Here is a 17774-nt window from a genome sequence, read left to right on the forward strand (position 1 = left end):
AAAGTAGTTGGTCAGTGAGCATTGTCAGATAGGTAGATTTGTACTGAGAGACTGTTTCTGATGGGGTTTATTATTTTTGAAGACACAGACGTAGACTTCTTTGTTTTAAAGAGGTGACACTTTTATTCCACAGTACTTTAAAAGAGACTCAAGGTAATGGTGGAGCAAATTAACCTGATCTTTGTGAAAAGGCTACAATTATAGTTCTGTGTAAGATAAAAAACCCGACATTTTAGCTGTACTGTGTGTACTAAAATGTGCAAATTACCTTCCTTCTCTAAAGGAGAGAAGCAATAAAAGAGACAGATAGCACAGCAGATTATGGAGATCATTGTTGTAGCAGAGGTTGAATATATTCTTACATTCAGGAACACTTGTTTTACATAAAACAGGCCAAGATTTTTCTTTACATATCTTTGATCTTCATTAGAGCAGGGATGAAAACTGCTAAGGATAACATACTGAATTTAGCAGCAGTCATTACTGATGAAATGAAACAAAGATCAGAACATTATGGAAACCAGGAATTTCAAATAAATGAAAAGAACAATGATAAATAAAGACAACACTAAAGTCGTTTTTCCCTTTGTGCTTGTACCAGTTAGAGTTACATAGATAAACAGCAGTGAACACAAGAAGAGAATAACATTCAAGTTCCTGAGATTATGCAGAAATGTGTACATGTAGGGAGGGGAAACTATTTTATTTAGCATAATGATTTATTGAGGTAATAACTTGAAATTAGGTGGAAGATTTTCCCGAAGCACGAGGGAAAAGAGAACGAGAATTTCCTATAATTGAAAGCTGTGATGCGCAAAGAAATTCCCTTTCAATGTTTCTGATATGTTTGTTTTAAATTAATCATGCTTAATAAGGAAAACTAGAGCAAATTAATATCAACAGGGCAAGTGTGGAAAAAAATTGACAATCTGTGGAACTCCCATGCCTGGTGTCTTGAGAAATTCAGCAGGTGCATTCTACTTAGATGCTTATCTGAAGATCTGGCAGCCACTAACGTCCATTTAATATTCTTTAACAATGATTTACTTGCTTTTCTGGTTTTTGTTCTCCCCTCCCTGAAAACCACCACACTTTTATTTGTTGCATTAGTTCTTGTTATTCATGAAAATAACCTATCATAAATGTCAACCGGGCAACGCTTATTCCAGTTTGTCCTGTGTGATATGAATGTTACACTGGCCTGACATTTTTGTACTGTTGGCAACAATTTTTCATGAACAGCTTGTTTGTTTGTTTGTTCATCTGTCTCTGCACTAACCATGAAAGGAAGTAACATGATTGTCATTCATACTCAGCACATGTTAGAGGAGCACTCTTTCTGGACAGGAAAGTTTATAAGAGTGTTCTCCTCAATCAAATCTGGTTTATGTGCTCCAACCAAAAATCCTCTACTAGATGCTAGGTTCACAAGAGAAGTAGAATAAACTATGTCATGTGAAAATAGCATTTGATTTGATTGAAAGCAGCTATGTAGAGTCCCCAGAATCTGACCACCCAAGTATAATGATTGCTCCAAACCAAGAACAGAACAACAGTACAAGCTTGGTTTTGTTATGAGACCAGGAAAGAAGAGGAGGTACTTATGGAGTCAACAGGCCCTTTGAAACTAATTTTCACTGAAACCAGATTTTTTATGCTGTTCTGGAGAAGGGAAAAGCAAGCTCTCTCTCTCTCTCTTTCTCTCAAAATTTGGGGTGAATATGAGTATTTAGGAAAGTGAAAATGACTGCCATGCCCAGACAGAGTTTTCCTGCCGAATTTCACTGTTAAAACTCCTCCCACCTTTTACCTCCAATGGACATCTCTGCTCATACTCATAAGGTCTCCTTGAATTATGCTAATTTGCGTGATGGCATAATTCTGCTTATTAGAACACTAAACTCATTTCACATATGATGTGAAACTTAAACCCAGGCCAACAGAGGAAAAGCAACTCAGTCTAACATTTCTGCAATTTATCTTTGTCTTTAATGCACAGATTAGTCCATGGGAATAATTTTTCCTCGTGTCTAACATGCATGCAGCACAGTAACATCATACTCACAAATATAATGAATGATCTGTATCTAATGAGTTTAAGGTGTTTTCACTATGGGCACTTTTGACATGCTTATTCCATTACTGTAACAGATTATTTAAATTTAACATAATTTTAGTCTCTGACAGATGTCAGTCTCCCTATTCATAGAACTAAAAGTCATCATCTTTCCTCAGAAACTGTAATGACAACCTTACCATAGCTCAGTGATATTTAGCCACTTGGTTCAACAAACTTCTTATTGCATCATTTAAAAAAATATATTCTGCCGCCTCTTTAGAACCAAACATAGGTTCAATACAGTATTTCATCTATGTAAAGAAAATATTCATGTGCTAATATCCAGGGCTCGACAAATCAGTGAATCTACTCGCCCGTAGCAAGTAAATTTCAGCCGGTCGTCCCATTCACCGGTGGCGCGCGCATGTGCAATGCGGGTCTTGTGCATGCGCAGTGTGGGGCTGGCGAGTAGATTTTGCCACGGTTTGTCAAGCCCTGCTAATATCTGTCTGAGTCTCTAAATATTGGCGGGAGCAAGTCCTGAAGTAATTCTAGAGGCAAATAATTAACAGAATGTACACATTATAATGGAAACATGTCTGAATTTCTTATGTGAGGAAAAATGTAAATTCAGCCTATTACCATTGAGACCCTTGAGGGTGTATCGGAGTTGGCATTTACTGGTCTAAGCACTCTATGGGCTATAGGCTGTTCTCTGGGTCAAGAATGTAATGGTGACAACTAGAAGTAGCTTGTGGGATCATGCCATTCGTAGGGGCAGTCTCATCTTGACATTGACTGTTTCACTGTAAATCAAATTACACTGCGCTGAGTATTTGCTCTAGAGGATGGGATCTCTTTTGAAAGTATTGCCCAAGGGAGAAAGGACCCACATATACATTATTTTCTTATGTGGAGTTAAACCATTCTCCTAGCTAATGCACACTCAAAAGTATTAGTGTTGTTTTTTTTCTCCTCCAGTCCTGGTAAGGCTGTGTGTTGAACCACACCTCCGCGGAGGCTCTGACCTCTTCCTAAGGGGGATCTAAGAAAGCCCAGGAAAACTGAGAAGAAAAGGAATGTTCTTTTTCTTAGATTAAGACATGCCAAATGCCAGACGTACTGCACTACTGATTAGTCAGCTGTGCCTACTGGCCAATGTTAGAAGCTGCCTTACTGTTTTGGCTTTGTCCTCCTAAGTATGCAGCTATTCCATTTGAAAGAAGTTCATCTAAATGTTACTTACCATTGTAACCATACCTATCTCAGGTTCAGTTCACTCAACTAAAATATTTGTGATCATTGCCTGCTAAGTGAGTAACTAACTGTGATTGAATTGGGAGGAATAATACAGTATTGCAGAAAAAGGATGCAGGGGAAGGAGAATCTAATTAATATCAAATTAACAAAGGAATTAGTTGAACAGTAGCATACACTACTTTAAAGCATTTAGCAGTCTCTTCTATTGCAAAACTGCTTTTACTTTTAACTCAGTTATTCAGACATCACTGACAACTTACAAAGTCCTAAAAGAATACTGTAGCTGTTTTTATATTTATTTTGCTCATTAGCCACAAAGAGACTTCAGGCTGCAAACATACCGAATGCACCTTGTTTGCATAAGTCACGCACCCTTTCTGTGTCATGTGTGTTCATGTTTCATTTTTGTTTAAAAATAAAATGACATTGAAGCCAAAAAGACAAAACAGAGGTGAGGCTTTGGAATCCAATTGGGAAAAATAGGCCTGGGTAATTACCCTCACCAAAACATCAACCCGAGGTAAAAAAGAGGCATTCTTGCCCTTTGTGGAGGCCAACGAGAAAGGACACAGAGAAGTGGGTATTGCAGAATGGGATACGTCAATCAATGATTGAAAACTGAACATCTCAATTTTCACAGCTCTGTGCTACCTATGCATGGCCTAGTAGAGAATGAACGCTGTGATTCCTTCTCCCATCCATTTTCTTAAACTCTGGAAATTGCAACCCAACATTTCCCCCTGTCCTTCAAAGATAGTCTTTGAAGTGACTGTGCCATTAGAGTTTTTTAGTCACAATGGCTAGGAATTATTCTAACCAGCCATTGCACTTCTATGGCTGTGCTGATATTGTCCACACTTAACAGGGTAGCAAGCGTGCAGAGTGAACCTGGACAACAGAATCTTCTTCAGCAACCTCTCGGAAGGAAGAGAGGCCTCAGACAGGTAAGATCACAGGGAGCAGGGAACATGACAATTTCCATTTGTTGCAGTCCACTTGCTGCTGAGATCTTCTATTTTCTGTTCCCCTTGCCCAGAATGCATCAGAGTCCTCTGTGTTGTGCTTGGGCAAGCAGAACCATTCAGGCACAAAGAAAGAAGTTACACTCCATTTCAGACCCCCAAACCCTTTCCTCAGAGCTATATTATTTGAGCAGAGGTCACTACATTCAAATTGAATTGGTGCAAAGTGCTTTATTTCAGCTCCTGAGTTTTTTAAGAAGCCAAAACATGCCCAGCCACTAAAAGAAAAATTGGTGACTATATCTAGGAGAATCATATAAATCAGGAGTGGGCAATAATGTTTTAAGTGGCCCTGGGCTGCCCCAGAAGGGGCGGAGCCTCCGGTGGAAGGGGTGGGGCCAGGATACTTCTGGGCTTTCTGACTGGTATATGGGTGGGGGAGTGTGTGACGTCTTTGCCCCCACTTGACCCCAGAGAGAGCTGGCCGTTCTCTCTAGGCGCCCGTGCTCCTAGTGGTGGGAAGAGACTTCGCCCGCCTGCCTGCCCCCTGGCCAATCAAGGCTTGGGGATGGGGAAGGCAGGGCAGGGGAGAAGCACGCAAAGTGCCATGCACTCCTTGCAGGATGGGAGGAGACTTTGCATGCTTCCCCCTCACCTCCAAGCCCTGATTAGCCTGAGGGCAGGGGGAGTGTGAAGTCTCTTGTTCCCTGCCCTCTGACGTATGACACTTAGTGTCAACCGCCATGCTATGATTAGTCACATTTCAATTGTACATTAGTGTCTTCTTGGCTTATCTTTACTCTGCTTTGTGTCCTGTAGCTACGAAGACCTCTTCTCTCACGTCAGAAGACCCAAACTGAACCTCGTAGCCGTCACGGGGCTCGACTTTCAACTACTCGTCGAAGTATACAGCCAAAAACAAAACCAAGTGGTGAGGCAACTCCTGCTTTCCCGCAGCTGGCACCTAAAGTAGGAGCTACTAGGTTTTGTTTTTCCTTTAAAGACAGGTTACAGTGTGTGAAATTGACATAGGTGGGTTTTCTGTAGATTTCTCTGAGCAGACGTACTGGATAGCTTGGGGGGGACTGATGAAGAGTTGTCTAGTCTTGTACCAGTTCTTAGCTAGCCCTGATTGGTAGCAGTTGGAAATTATGATCCCGGTGCTCCTCACTAATCCATGTGAGGCAAAATTTAGGGATTTCTGTCTAGTGTTTGGAGGAGAGATACCACACCAAAACATCCACTTCCACAAAACGATGGTTTCTCTAAAGGCCAATGTAAGAATGGATTTAGACACAGAATTATCTTCTCAGCCCCAGATAGAGGGTTTATGAGTCAGGGGTTCACCTGAGAATGCCCTGTCAACAGCACAAGTGCAACTCCAAAGATTGTGACAGTGCCTCTGCTGATATCAGCTGTCCTGGTAGAACAGTGAGAGGAAATGTCTCACATAGTGAGAATCACCAGTCCAGGACTCCTGGTGGGCTAGGGGGAACTGTCCGTTACCAGTCCCAAAGCCCCGCCCCTTCCCGCCATCACCTCCTTCCCCCCCCCCCACTCCCCCATGGCAGCCTGTTCTCCAAACACACGACTTTGGGGATCACCTTGGTGTGAAGAGGAAGCAGCGTGCACGTTGGGGTGCTTTGGGGGGCGGGGTGCAATAGTGGTAGGGGGCGGGACAAAGATAGAAAGGGGCAGGGCTCATGGTCCGGTAATGGACAGTCTGCCTTCCCCCCCCCCCTGCCCCCTCCTGCAGTCCCACTGGGAGTCTTGGGCCTGATTGTGCAGTCACTTCAGCTGGGACTGGACCACAGGCTGGGAGTCTGAAACTCCTGACCTAACCTGACAGAGCTTTAAAGATTTAAAGACCATAGGAGCAAATAGGGGGAGCCAGTTCAGTCTTTGGAACACTGGTGCCGTGTTCTTTTCGTGGCTAACATTGCTCAGTAGGGCGTGCAGCAGTTGTGGAATTTCCCACTTCCAGAAGGGTCTGACCAGTTGTCAAGGGAAGCCTGTGTGCATTGGTTAGTGATCTAGCAGGCAGTACTTTTCCCGGAGTTAGTGATCAGTGTAGTCCTAAGAGGAGCAGTGCTGCAGATGTGCTACAACGCAAATCTTCAGCCAAACACAATTAAAAACAAGAGCAAGGATATTAACTTTGATGGGTACATTTCAGTTTATGTAATATGTTTTGCCTGCTCTTTACTTCCACTTGGTGACCTTCTGGGTAAGGCTCAGAAATAAGAGTCAAAAGTCCCGGATTTTATTTTCAGATCTACTACAGAATTCCTGTCCAAGTCACTTACCAACCTGTGCTTCATATCCCTCATGTAAATGAGGGTCGCAATAGCTGGCTCACCTGACAGTTATGAATGTATGTAAATCACTCTGAGATGAAAGATGCTATATAAATATAGAGTATTTATTATATTCTGATTTTTTTTTCTGAATGAGAATATTTTTGTAATTTATTCTCCCCCTTGTTCTGGTCTTGCAGTGGATCAAAAGCGATCAGTGACTTTCACTGAAGCTCAGTTGGATGCGACAACATCCCCCAAAACAGATGCCACGCCCACCCCAGCCCTGCAACCTAGCTGCAGCAGGAGCAGCTCTGCAGAAGTCAGCAAGCCAGATGCTGTGAACAAACCTGTGCTGACCTCCTCACCTGCCATTGTTGTTGCTGATCTCCACAGCCAAATCACCAGCCAGGTAACCCATTGGATGAGTCAAAAAGTAGGTTAGCTGCTTCAGTCTCTAGTGGGTACATGCGCCCGCAGTGCCTCTCTTAGTGATTTAAGCTGCTGAAAAAAAATAGCAAAAATCACTGGTGATGTCATTTATGGCCGGAAAGAGAAGTGGTTGGTATGTGAAGACTGCAGAGCAGAGGAGGTAGGTCAGTGAAGTTGCTGCTTGGGGAGGCAAGCTCCCTAGCCTGTGGTCCTGCCTAGCCTCCGTCCCCTTCCCATTGTCTCTCTCTGTTCACCCCTTCCAGCCAATCCCTGAACTTGGATGTAGCAAATGACAGTGGGGGAAAAAACCCCACCCTCTTCTAAAACAGAGCATGTTTTCCACAGCATGCCTGTCAAGGCTGATTCCCCACTCTGGCACGATGAATCCAGAGTACCCCAAAACCTCTCTCCAGGCTTTGGTATAAAGCTTCCCCCCCAAATCTTAAAAACCTAGATTTTAGGGATAAAAATCCGCTGCCACCACCCAAGTAATAGTAAGAAAACCAGGGAAGAGATGTCTTGGCAAATCTCAGTCCTAAAGTAAAACCAGGACACAAAAATTAACCAATACCAGGTTAAATAAAAGAAAGAACTTTTATTATCACCACAATACTCCTGTTACAAGCATAATGACTAGATGGAAAAGTCGCCAATTAATATATTCATGGGGGACTCCCATGAGCCAAAAACTGTTACAAAGGAGTGGAAAACCCATTTTTAAATGCACAGACATCAGATTCCCATTCCCAAACCATAAAACAATAAAACCTAATGGATTTATCTAAACTTTACCCTATTTACAGATAGTGAAGAGTCTGAGAACAACTGGCTCAGAGACAAAGGAAGAAAAACCCAAAAATTCCTTTGTCTCAGTTTGAAATCCCTATCTACATTTCTATTGGCTAACTACTACCTGGCTAGGTACAGTTAACCCCTTAGTCAGGCTGCTGTCCATCCCTCATGGTCATGACCATGCCAGATTGTGAAGATTGGACATGCAGAAGGTACTATTTAAAAGCACTCAATTTGGGCATCAAAAATGTCAGCCACGGGTTTTTTTTATATCCCCTGAAGTTTGTCAGAGATTTATTTGCAAAAACTTTGTCATAAGGGCAAGTCAGTTGCCCTGCTCAATACAACATTAAATATTATAGAATACATGATGCGGCTCTTCTCTGATTTACATTTTCTTAATTGGTATTTCTAAAATTATTATAATTCCCAGATTACTACGTATTTAACACACTGAAACAAAGACATTCTATTAAATTAATCAGAGCAGTTTAGTGTGTTCATAGCAAAGTTTATTGCTTTAGAAAAAGGAAATGCTATTTGTGTGATCTACATAAAAATAGACATTTATAAAATTTCACCATATGTTTATATTAAAAATATGTTTCCAAAGATTTTAGGCATAACAAAGGATTTTACATCTTGCTTAGATAGTAATTTTGGTGGTGGGTTTTCTTAAAACTAACTCATCAAATGATCAGAAATAAAGGGGAAATTCATTTGTCCAGATACCTGGGTAAAAAGGGGTATTGTTCCTTTAAGGCAGGAGTGAGGAACCTTTTTTGAGTTAAGCCTAGTAGATTGTGTGTGCTGCAGCCCCATGGTGGGGCAGCAGGGTGGCTGGAATACCAGAGCGGACTCCCTAGTTCTGGGGGGCCAGGCATGAGTCTTGGAGACCAGATCCAGGCCTGCCTGGTGCCACATTCAGCCCCTGGGCCTGAGGTTCCCCAGTTCTCTTTAAGGCATGGTGGGGAACCTCAGGCCCGACCCCTGGCTTGACTGCATCAGCCCCCAAGGCTCAGGGGCTCCCCACCAAGATTGGGTCCTCTTAGGCTCTGGTGTCCTTCTCCTTCTTGGTCAGGGGCCACATCAGTGATGGTTTGGGGTTTTTGTGGGTTTGTTTTTGTTTCTTTGCTTCTCACTTGCAATTTTTCTGTGGGTCACCCCGCAAGCCAAATAAGTTTCCTCACCCCTGCTTTAAGGGCTCTCTTCAATAAAAGAGAATACAAGAGAAAAATGACAGCAGCAGGGATGAACAGGACAGGAATACATTGGAATCAAGTATTTGTCCTATAGTAATTTAAAATAAAATGTGTATTTTATATGAAGGTGACCATTTGAAGAATTTATTTTAAAAAGTATATGTCTGAAGATCCAAGCGTTTAAGGCTAAAGCTGAATACTGAGATTGTGCACTTAAACACCTTATGCAAGGATTTTTTTTAGAGATGTGATTTTATAATCTTCAGCAACAAACTAATGAAATGTTTAAAGCAAATTTTAAACTAAGGTCCTGTAGACATATTACAGTAATGCACAACTTTCAGAGGGTTAGCCGTGTCAGTCTATTTCAGTAAGAACAAGGAGTTGGCAAAATTTGCAGGTGATTCTAATCTGCTCAAGATAGTTAAGAACAAAGCAGACCGTGAAGAGCTTCAAAGGGATCTCACAAAACCAAGTGATTGGGCAATAAAATGGCAAATGAATTTAAATGTTGATAAATGCAAAGTAATACACATTGGAAAAAAATAATCCCAGTGATGGGGACTAATTTAGCTAAAACAACTCGAGAGATATCTTGGAGTCATTTTGAATAGATCTCTGAAAACATCCGCTCAATGTGCAGTGGAAGTCAAAAAAGCAAACACTGTTAGGAATCATTAAAAAAGTGGTAGAGAATGTGACAGAAAAATGTATTGCCTGTATATAAATCCATGGTATATCCACAGCTTGAATACTGTGTACAGATGTGGTCGCCTCATCTCAAAAAAGATATATTGGCATTGGAAAAGATTCAGAAAAGGGAATAAAAAATTATTAGGGGTTTGGAACAGGTGCCATTTAAAGAAAGATTAAAAAGACTGTGACTTTTCATTTTAGAAAACAGGAGACTGAGGGGGATATATGATAGAGGTCTATAAAATCTTGACAGGTATGAAGAAAGTGAATAAGGAAAAGTTATTTAGTTGTTCCCTTAAGAACTAGAAGGTCACAAAATGAAATTAATAGGTAAGCAGGTTTAAAACAAACAAAAGGAAGTTTTTCATCATGCAGTACACAGTCAACCTGTGGAACTCCTTGCCAGATAACGTTTTCAAGATCAGGACTTTAACAGGGTTCAAAAAAGAACTAGATATATTCATGGAGATTAGGTCCATCAATACTTATTAGCCAGAATGAGTAGGAAGGGTGTCTCTTTGTCAGGGGCTGGAGAAGACAGGAGATGGATCATTTGACCTGTTTCTGTTCACTCCCTCTGGGGCATCTGGCATTGGCCACTGTCGGAAGACAGGATGCTGAACTAGTATGGCTGTTCTTATGAGTCCTGTGGTACCTTAAAGACTAACACATTTATTTGGGCCCCTGAAAGTTTATGCCCAAATTTATAGTAATTACTCATTTAACATGTGCCCGCTTAACACGTTTTCGCAATAGCATGATTTTTTGGGGGGAACGTTTTTCGAATAACACGACTGTTCCCAAAATAACACAAAAATAATCAAGTGGCGGACTACTTCATGTGGCAGTATAAGTTGGTGAAAACAGTGGTAATATGCATGAGTGGATGAATACACATGGTCACAGCGCTCCTCCGCTCACTCGCGTGTTTATCTTTGTATTTTAACAAACCGTGTCTTGTGTTGCTAGTTATCTTGTGTTGCTAGATAACGTTGACATTGATGACTGAGCACCAATAACAAATTGACTTTGCCACCACCACCTGAAACACAATCCCCACCTTTTCCATTATTTTTAATGGGAAAATTGACCCTGTATAGCACATTTTCGCTTAGCACGAACATTTTCAGAAACACATCTATAGTGTTAAATGAGGAATTACTGTATTTTACAGTGCTACAACACTCATTGTTTTTAATGCACAACTGTTTTTGTCAGTAGATTCAGAAACTGACAGTATATAAGTCTCAGAAGGATAGCCATGTTAGTCTGTAACTTTAAAGAAACAATGTGGAATACTGTGGCACCTTAGAGATGAACAAAATATATATTATCATGAGCTTTCGTGGGCAAAACCCGCTTTCCCCGGGTTAGCCTAAGATAATAGATTCCCTCCAGGGGAAAACTCTTCCCAGGCTGCAACAGTCTGTTGTGGGAGCCTGCAGGAACTATCTGAATAGGAATGGGAAAAGGTTGAGCACAAGACAGCATTGCCTCCCTTTGCCTCTTATCCCCACTGCTCATGCTGCAGAGTCTGTTTTCCTTACAGTGAGGTGGTAACCCAATACCACTTCTTGTCTAAATTGCCAGTTCCAAGATCTTTGTATTGATCTCTTTCCTTTCACTTCTGTGGCACTTCACCACTACATGTCCTTCGAACTGCCTTATGTCTTCCTCCACCTGTCTGTGGACTTTTTTCTCTCATACACCCTTCCACACTCTCCTCAGCCACACGGGTCTCTGCAGGGATGATCTGTGAGCGTTGGAGTAGGTTAGACTGATGTATCAGTATGGAAGGATTCCTACAAAAAACACATTACTGCAGTACGTTGACACTGTCATCAGAGTGGGTGATTACAATCTATGTAAACGCACCTGAGTGAATGTTTATCTCACATGACTGCCAGGAGCAGTAGAGCCACAGCACGTGGGCGGCTACTCTGTGCTGAAATACAAATATTCCCCCGGGTCCAGGACAGGGTTGGATAGTACAGGCTGATACTGTGCCACTGAGCTTCATGCTAGTTAGAGTAAATCACACAGAACTGCAGTAGGGCACCTTCAGGGGCGGCCTGTGAGCCTAGGCGAGCTAGGCAGTTGCCTAGGGTGCCGCTGCCGTGGGCACCCGATGATTATGTCATGGGGCGCCGGGGGTGCCCTGTGATGACATCATGGCCATTGACTTCCATGCAGGCAGGGGCTGCGATTGTGCCACCCTGCCTAGGGCGCCAGCTGCTGCTGCCGGCCTCAGGCCGCTCCTGGGCACCTTTAAAAAAAAACTCTTTTCTGCTGGAAAAAAGGAGGGTGGAAGATGGACTATCAGAAAATTACAAATTGTAACCAAGAAGTTAGAGCTGAGCCAATGAGACATCTCTTTTTATATGTCCTTTTATCTGGTTGCCACAGGGGATGCATCCTTGGCCATGAGCAGAAGAGACTGAAAAACCCATTTTGGAAAAAATATGAAAAAAATTGTAATGCCAATTCCTCCCTCCAAACTGTAGGGGGGATATCACCTTTGTAGTTTCCACTACAAATTCACCAACCAGGAAAAAAATTGTTTTGCATAAAATTTTAGGGTATGTAGCTTTTTAAACAATTCAAATAAACCGAAGCACAATTATGGATTAGTATTTATTAGCTAATGGAGGTTAATATATTTTGCACATACTACTTTTTCATTCTCTCCCTTCCCTCTTTATTCCCCCCTTTGCTTGCCTGTTCTCTTCCCGTAAGTTGGAGCCTGACTGAAAACTCTCCTTGATTTCAGAGTGAGGCACTTCCTACTGAAAAGGAAAAAGGAGAGGAAGATTTGGAGGCAGCACAAGCACATAGCACACCTGCTACACAGCTCTCTGATTCAGAGGACTTTGCAGGCCTTGAGACAACCAGCTTATTGCAACATGGAGACACCGTCCTTCATATCAGTGAAGACAATGGGATGGAGAATCCCCTGCTTACCAGCCACTTCAGCTTCACAAATGTTGAGCTTGGTGAGACTGATGCTGACTTAGACGAGTCCCATGTGTAAAAGTCTGGGAACTAGATTAGAATGGGAGGAGACACAATGTAGAGCATTGCTAGAGAAACTATACCTTCTCTGTAGAGTTTCTTGATGACCATTCATGAACTAATCAAAAGAGCACTTTATTCCACAAGGGAGAATATCTAAGAATCTTATTTTCTATAATTGGAAAGATTTTCTATTGTTTTAGGAAATAAATTAAGCCTTTGGCAAACCTAGTTTGGTTCAGGACAGACCCCCAAAGACCAGAAGAAAATTCTAAAAAATTCTACAGTCATGTATTTGTTTCCCAAAATCTTGATCTGCCAGAAATCTACTGCAGTCTGCAGCTTCTCCAGTAAAATGCATTACTTTAATATTGTAGACTGAAACACCCCACCTTTTTGAGGTTAGCCATTTTAACACTGCATCCCAAAGTTTATTTTTGTAATTTCACAAGGGTTACATAGTATCTGAATAGTGATAGAGATGCAGCTGTGTTAGTCTGGTGTAGCTGAAACAAAAGACAGAACTATGTAGCACTTGAAAGAGCCAAACGAATACCCAGAAACCATCTACTTTAAGACAGATCCAGGAAAACCAACAATAGAACACCACTTGTCATCACCTGTAGCCCCCAACTTAAACCCGTCCGACACATTATCAATAACCTACAACCTATACTGGAACAGGATACTACACTCTGAGAGGCTCTGGGAGACAGACCCATAGTCTCCTATAGACAACCTCCTAACCTCAAGATGATTCTTACCAACAACCACAGGGCATATCACACTAATACCAACCCTGGAACTTTCCCTTGCAACAAACCCTTGCAACAAGCTTTGTCCACATATTTACTCTGCTGACACCATTATTGGACCTAACCATGCCAGTTACAAGATCAAGAACACATATTCCTGTTCATCTAGAACATCACCTAATAAACCATCTTGTTAGTCCTTAAAGTGCTACATAGTTCTGTCTCTTATAGTATCTGAATGAAAGACTTGCATGATTGAATATTGACACTATTGTTGACAATTAACATCAAACTAAGGATTGTATTAAATAAGAAGGCCCATGACTGTATTTTCTAACCCCTATAGCAGTGGCTCATACCATTCAATGATTAGAAAGATCATGGCAGGCTTTAGTAGCGTTTACTTCGGTCTGTTGGTTTCATTGCATTCTGTAAGACATTATCCTAGTGCTAAAAAAAAAAAAAAAAAAAAAAAGTAATTCCGTGTAAAACTGAATACACTACAGACTATGAGAGAGAATGCACATGCCATGCCCAAAGATAGAGGGGAAGGAAGTAAAAGTGGTCTGTACTGATGTAAATGGTACTATATATGCTGCTTAAATGTACTAAGCAACTTACGTAGAAACCACAGCTAGAATGTGTGGACTTTGTAGTATGGGGCAACAACTTAATTGATGCAAATATTTATGCTGTATGCACTTGGAAAAACATATTTTAAGTAAATATATCCATATCCCTATTTTCACATTTCTGTAAACCAGGAATGAATATTGCAGGGAACAGACCTGATGAAAGAATATATTTTCTGCACACTGAGATTGTATTTAAAAAAGGCCTCATGATATGTGTGTATATGAATATGCACTAATTATGACTCTGCATGTGTTGATATACATGCATAATATTTATACATATTCTGTGTCCCCTTTGGGAATTGATTGAAGTTGTGGGTGAGTTACAATTGTGCTTCAGGATCATGGGATTAAATTGAAATGGCACTTTACTCATTGACATACGGGCAAGCTGCAGAACAACTGTGAGGCATAGCAAGAAACTTCAAGCAATGCCTATGTGTGTATGTGCGCACACACATGTGCGCGCACGCACGCATACACATAATACATTTTCAATTAACCTGGACAGAATGAGATATTAGACCTTGTAACTGTAGCATTATTATATATAGAAAACTTCTTTTTGATACATTTTAGAAAGCTCTAAAAATAATCACAATCTTGTTTGACCTTTCAATCTGGACTTGTGGTATTAAAACATGATTTTAGAGTTAAAATGATATGACCACAAATCCCCAAAACAAAATGCACACCAAGCAAACACTACCACCCAACAACAACAACACTGTATTTTCTTAAGTTTTTTTTCCTAACAGTTTTTCTGTAAAACATTGTCATATGAAGCCTACATGGTGGTGAAGTATTATAGGTTTTTTGGCACTCATTTAGAATCAACTGCAGAACTGACTTGTGGCTTCAGTAATTTCAACCAATCAACCTTTATATCCTACCATCATGTATCCTCTACATATATATGAGTCAACAGGAGCTGTATGTATACATCAGAGTACACAATTGGGTCCTATATATTATTCTCTCTCTTTCTCTTTCTCTTTCTCTTTCTCTCACTCACACACACACACACACACACACACACACACACACGAGATACCCTAAAAACAACAAAATGTATTCTTTTCACAAGTTTGTCTGTCAAGGCCCCAGTCCAAAGGTGTTGAACACCTTCTACTAATGTTGCCTTCATTGAGAGTTAAAGACACTTTGCACCTCATAGGAAGTGCTTTGCACCTCATGGGAATCTTGCAGGATTAAACCCTTACTGAATAGAGGGAAATCTTAAAAGTAGTTTGTGTCTATATAAAAATGGCAGCTTGGTCAACACAGATGATGGATATTCTGCAATATAGCTGCTTATGTTGCTAACTTAAATTTATCCGATTAATTCTTACGTCTCTCAGCACTAGAACTTATACCATCCATCTGTAGGAGAATGCCCTGGATTCTTTCCTAGCATTGGCATCATCAAAAATATGTACTAAGCATGCAATTGCTATTATTAATGATGATACATAAATCAGAAAGAACACAGCTTCTCATTCAGATCCCTGGTTGGCTTAACTGGCAATTGAAGGGGGAAACTTTTTACTCATAAACTGAGTAAATTTGATATAGAAATGACCGAGACACAATAAACATGGAACCCTGTGAATTTCATAGTCACTTTTTCATTAATAATATATTTAAAAGAAAGCATTTACATGAGTGCGAAATAGATGCCTTCCCATGATACTCTAGTCTTATTATAGAAAAATAACTGTGATTTACTATGTTAAATTCAATATTTGTAATAAATGTTTCCATTAAGATTGCCCACTGTTACAAGCTGAATCCATCTTAGCAAGCCATAGCAAAGACTAAAAATGCCTCTTTTGAAGTCCACCCTCCAGCTAAAAAATGCATTGTATAAATGAAGATTAGATTATTCAGGTAGCTCAGAAGATGGCTATACTTTCGTTAGGTAGTTAACACAGGCTGATCAGTCTGTGTACTTGTAATTTTTTCTTTCATATTGGTTGCACTTAGTACTAATAAGGTGCATAAACATGTACTTTAGCAGAGTTTGTGCATTTTTCCAGTATCTTTATAAAGTGACTGGTATATTTCTGCTGTGAAGGAAAATGATGCTGCTTTATTAGTGTTAGAGGCCTTAAGTGTATGTCAAATGTCTGGCCTGAACCAATGTCTGTCAGTGTTTGATTCTCTTGTGTTGCTTCGAAGTTTTACATTAACATACAGTTGGCAAAAGGATTAAAAATAGAAAAGTCTGTTCACACTAATCATGATCAACAAATAGTAATTAAAAGGCATGGCTCTGTGTTTAATCCTATTGTACAACATTAGACAACTTTTCCTTTTTAAAAGGCGCTATATCCTGTACTGTGAAATTACTTTGTTGCCAACAGAGTTTGTCATCATTTAATATGTTTCTCTGTCATCTTTTGATATGTGCCTCACTAAAACTTGCCATATACCTCCCCAGTCCAGCCTTTTAAAAAAGAGAGGATCATTGTACTGGGAACTTTTGGTTTGATCCACTTCTTGTATGCATTTGTGTCCTCTTAATGTGACCTGAACTGTGCTGAATGTCTAGGTGTATTTATGTATAAATATATGTGCATAAGAATGTCAGAGGATGTATTTGAAATACTACTATTGTCTAGATTTTTGAAGGAAAGAAAAGTGTTCCAGAAGGAAAACATGAAATAATCTTTTTAATTTGGAAGTTAAAAAAACCATCAAAATTAGAAACTCTTGTTGAGTTGAAACCCTAACCAAGTATAAGTTTATAAATGATGTAGTTCCCTCATAATCTCTGAACAAGGGCATTCTCTCTGAAATTTGAACAAATCTTAAGCTTTAATATAGTGTTTTACTTCCCATTACCAAAGAAATGTTTAGAGGGAAAGACAGAAACTATTAGAAAAGAAACTAGTTAAAATAGTCCAACCAGAATAAACTATTATCTCAGGGCAGTTAAGAAGTACCTACTCATTTGCTACTGTTATATTTTCTGTCTTGCACTGAAAGGAAGCCAATCTTGCTGTGCTAAACAGAGGAAACAGAATTTATTAGAAGCAAGCGAGATATGAGGGCTTAAGGCAAATTCCTTACATAGACGTGGGTAAAACCATGTCAACTTATATAATTTTCCCACGTTACAACTGTGCAATTCATTTTTCAGACTCAATGCAACTGGACAGCCACAATTATTAGGAAAATGAAAGCCCCTTTCAAAATAACGTGCAGGATGACAGATCCGAAGGATTACAGACCTAGACAAGGACTAGCAAAGTCTGTGCTGTATGCCAAGCGACCAAAGACTAAGGGTACAATATAGAGATGTCTGAATTGTGTTTATGAAAGAGTTTAATGTTTGAATATGCACAATAAAATATATGGCACACAACGGGCGTGCACTGTGTCAGGCGTTACTGCTCTCGCGACGCGGCCTCCGAAAGCCTCCTCTCTTCCCCGCCTGCATGCTCCTGGCCGGAGAACCCCCCCGCGCCGGCAGCCGAGCGCCCACGAGGCGGCTTTGCAGGGCTGGAGGCCCGGCCGCGTCTTGCTCAACACACGCGACAACGCCCCGCCCACCAGCGGGATGGGGTGAGCCGCCGAGGGCGTGACCCGAGCAGCGGTGGGCGGGGCTCGCCTCTCCCCTCTCCATTGCTGCCCCGCCCCTTGGCGCCGGGAGGGAGGTGCAAAAGC

The 17774-nt window shown here is 40.9% G+C and overlaps 1 protein-coding gene across 10 annotated transcripts in view; it reads left to right on the forward strand.

The window, feature by feature from the left end:
- UNC80 (unc-80 subunit of NALCN channel complex) overlaps positions 1–17476 on the forward strand; it is a 178480-nt gene extending 161004 nt beyond the window's left edge. For 9 of the 10 annotated variants that reach the window (XM_075933921.1, XM_075933912.1, XM_075933917.1 and 6 more), the window contains 4 exons: positions 4185–4263; positions 5101–5212; positions 6779–6990; positions 12471–17476. In XM_075933921.1, the coding sequence (XP_075790036.1) occupies positions 4185–4263; positions 5101–5212; positions 6779–6990; positions 12471–12731 (664 nt within the window). In that variant the 3' untranslated portion in view covers positions 12732–17476. Of the gene's footprint in view, positions 1–4184; positions 4264–5100; positions 5251–6778; positions 6991–12470 lie in introns of those variants that run through there. The other variant, XM_075933922.1, reaches the window with a different exon arrangement.
- The last annotated feature ends 298 nt before the right edge of the window (positions 17477–17774 follow it).

Source organism: Pelodiscus sinensis, chromosome 7 (assembly GCF_049634645.1).
Source record: "Pelodiscus sinensis isolate JC-2024 chromosome 7, ASM4963464v1, whole genome shotgun sequence".
In the NCBI taxonomy this organism is placed as follows: domain Eukaryota; kingdom Metazoa; phylum Chordata; order Testudines; family Trionychidae; genus Pelodiscus; species Pelodiscus sinensis.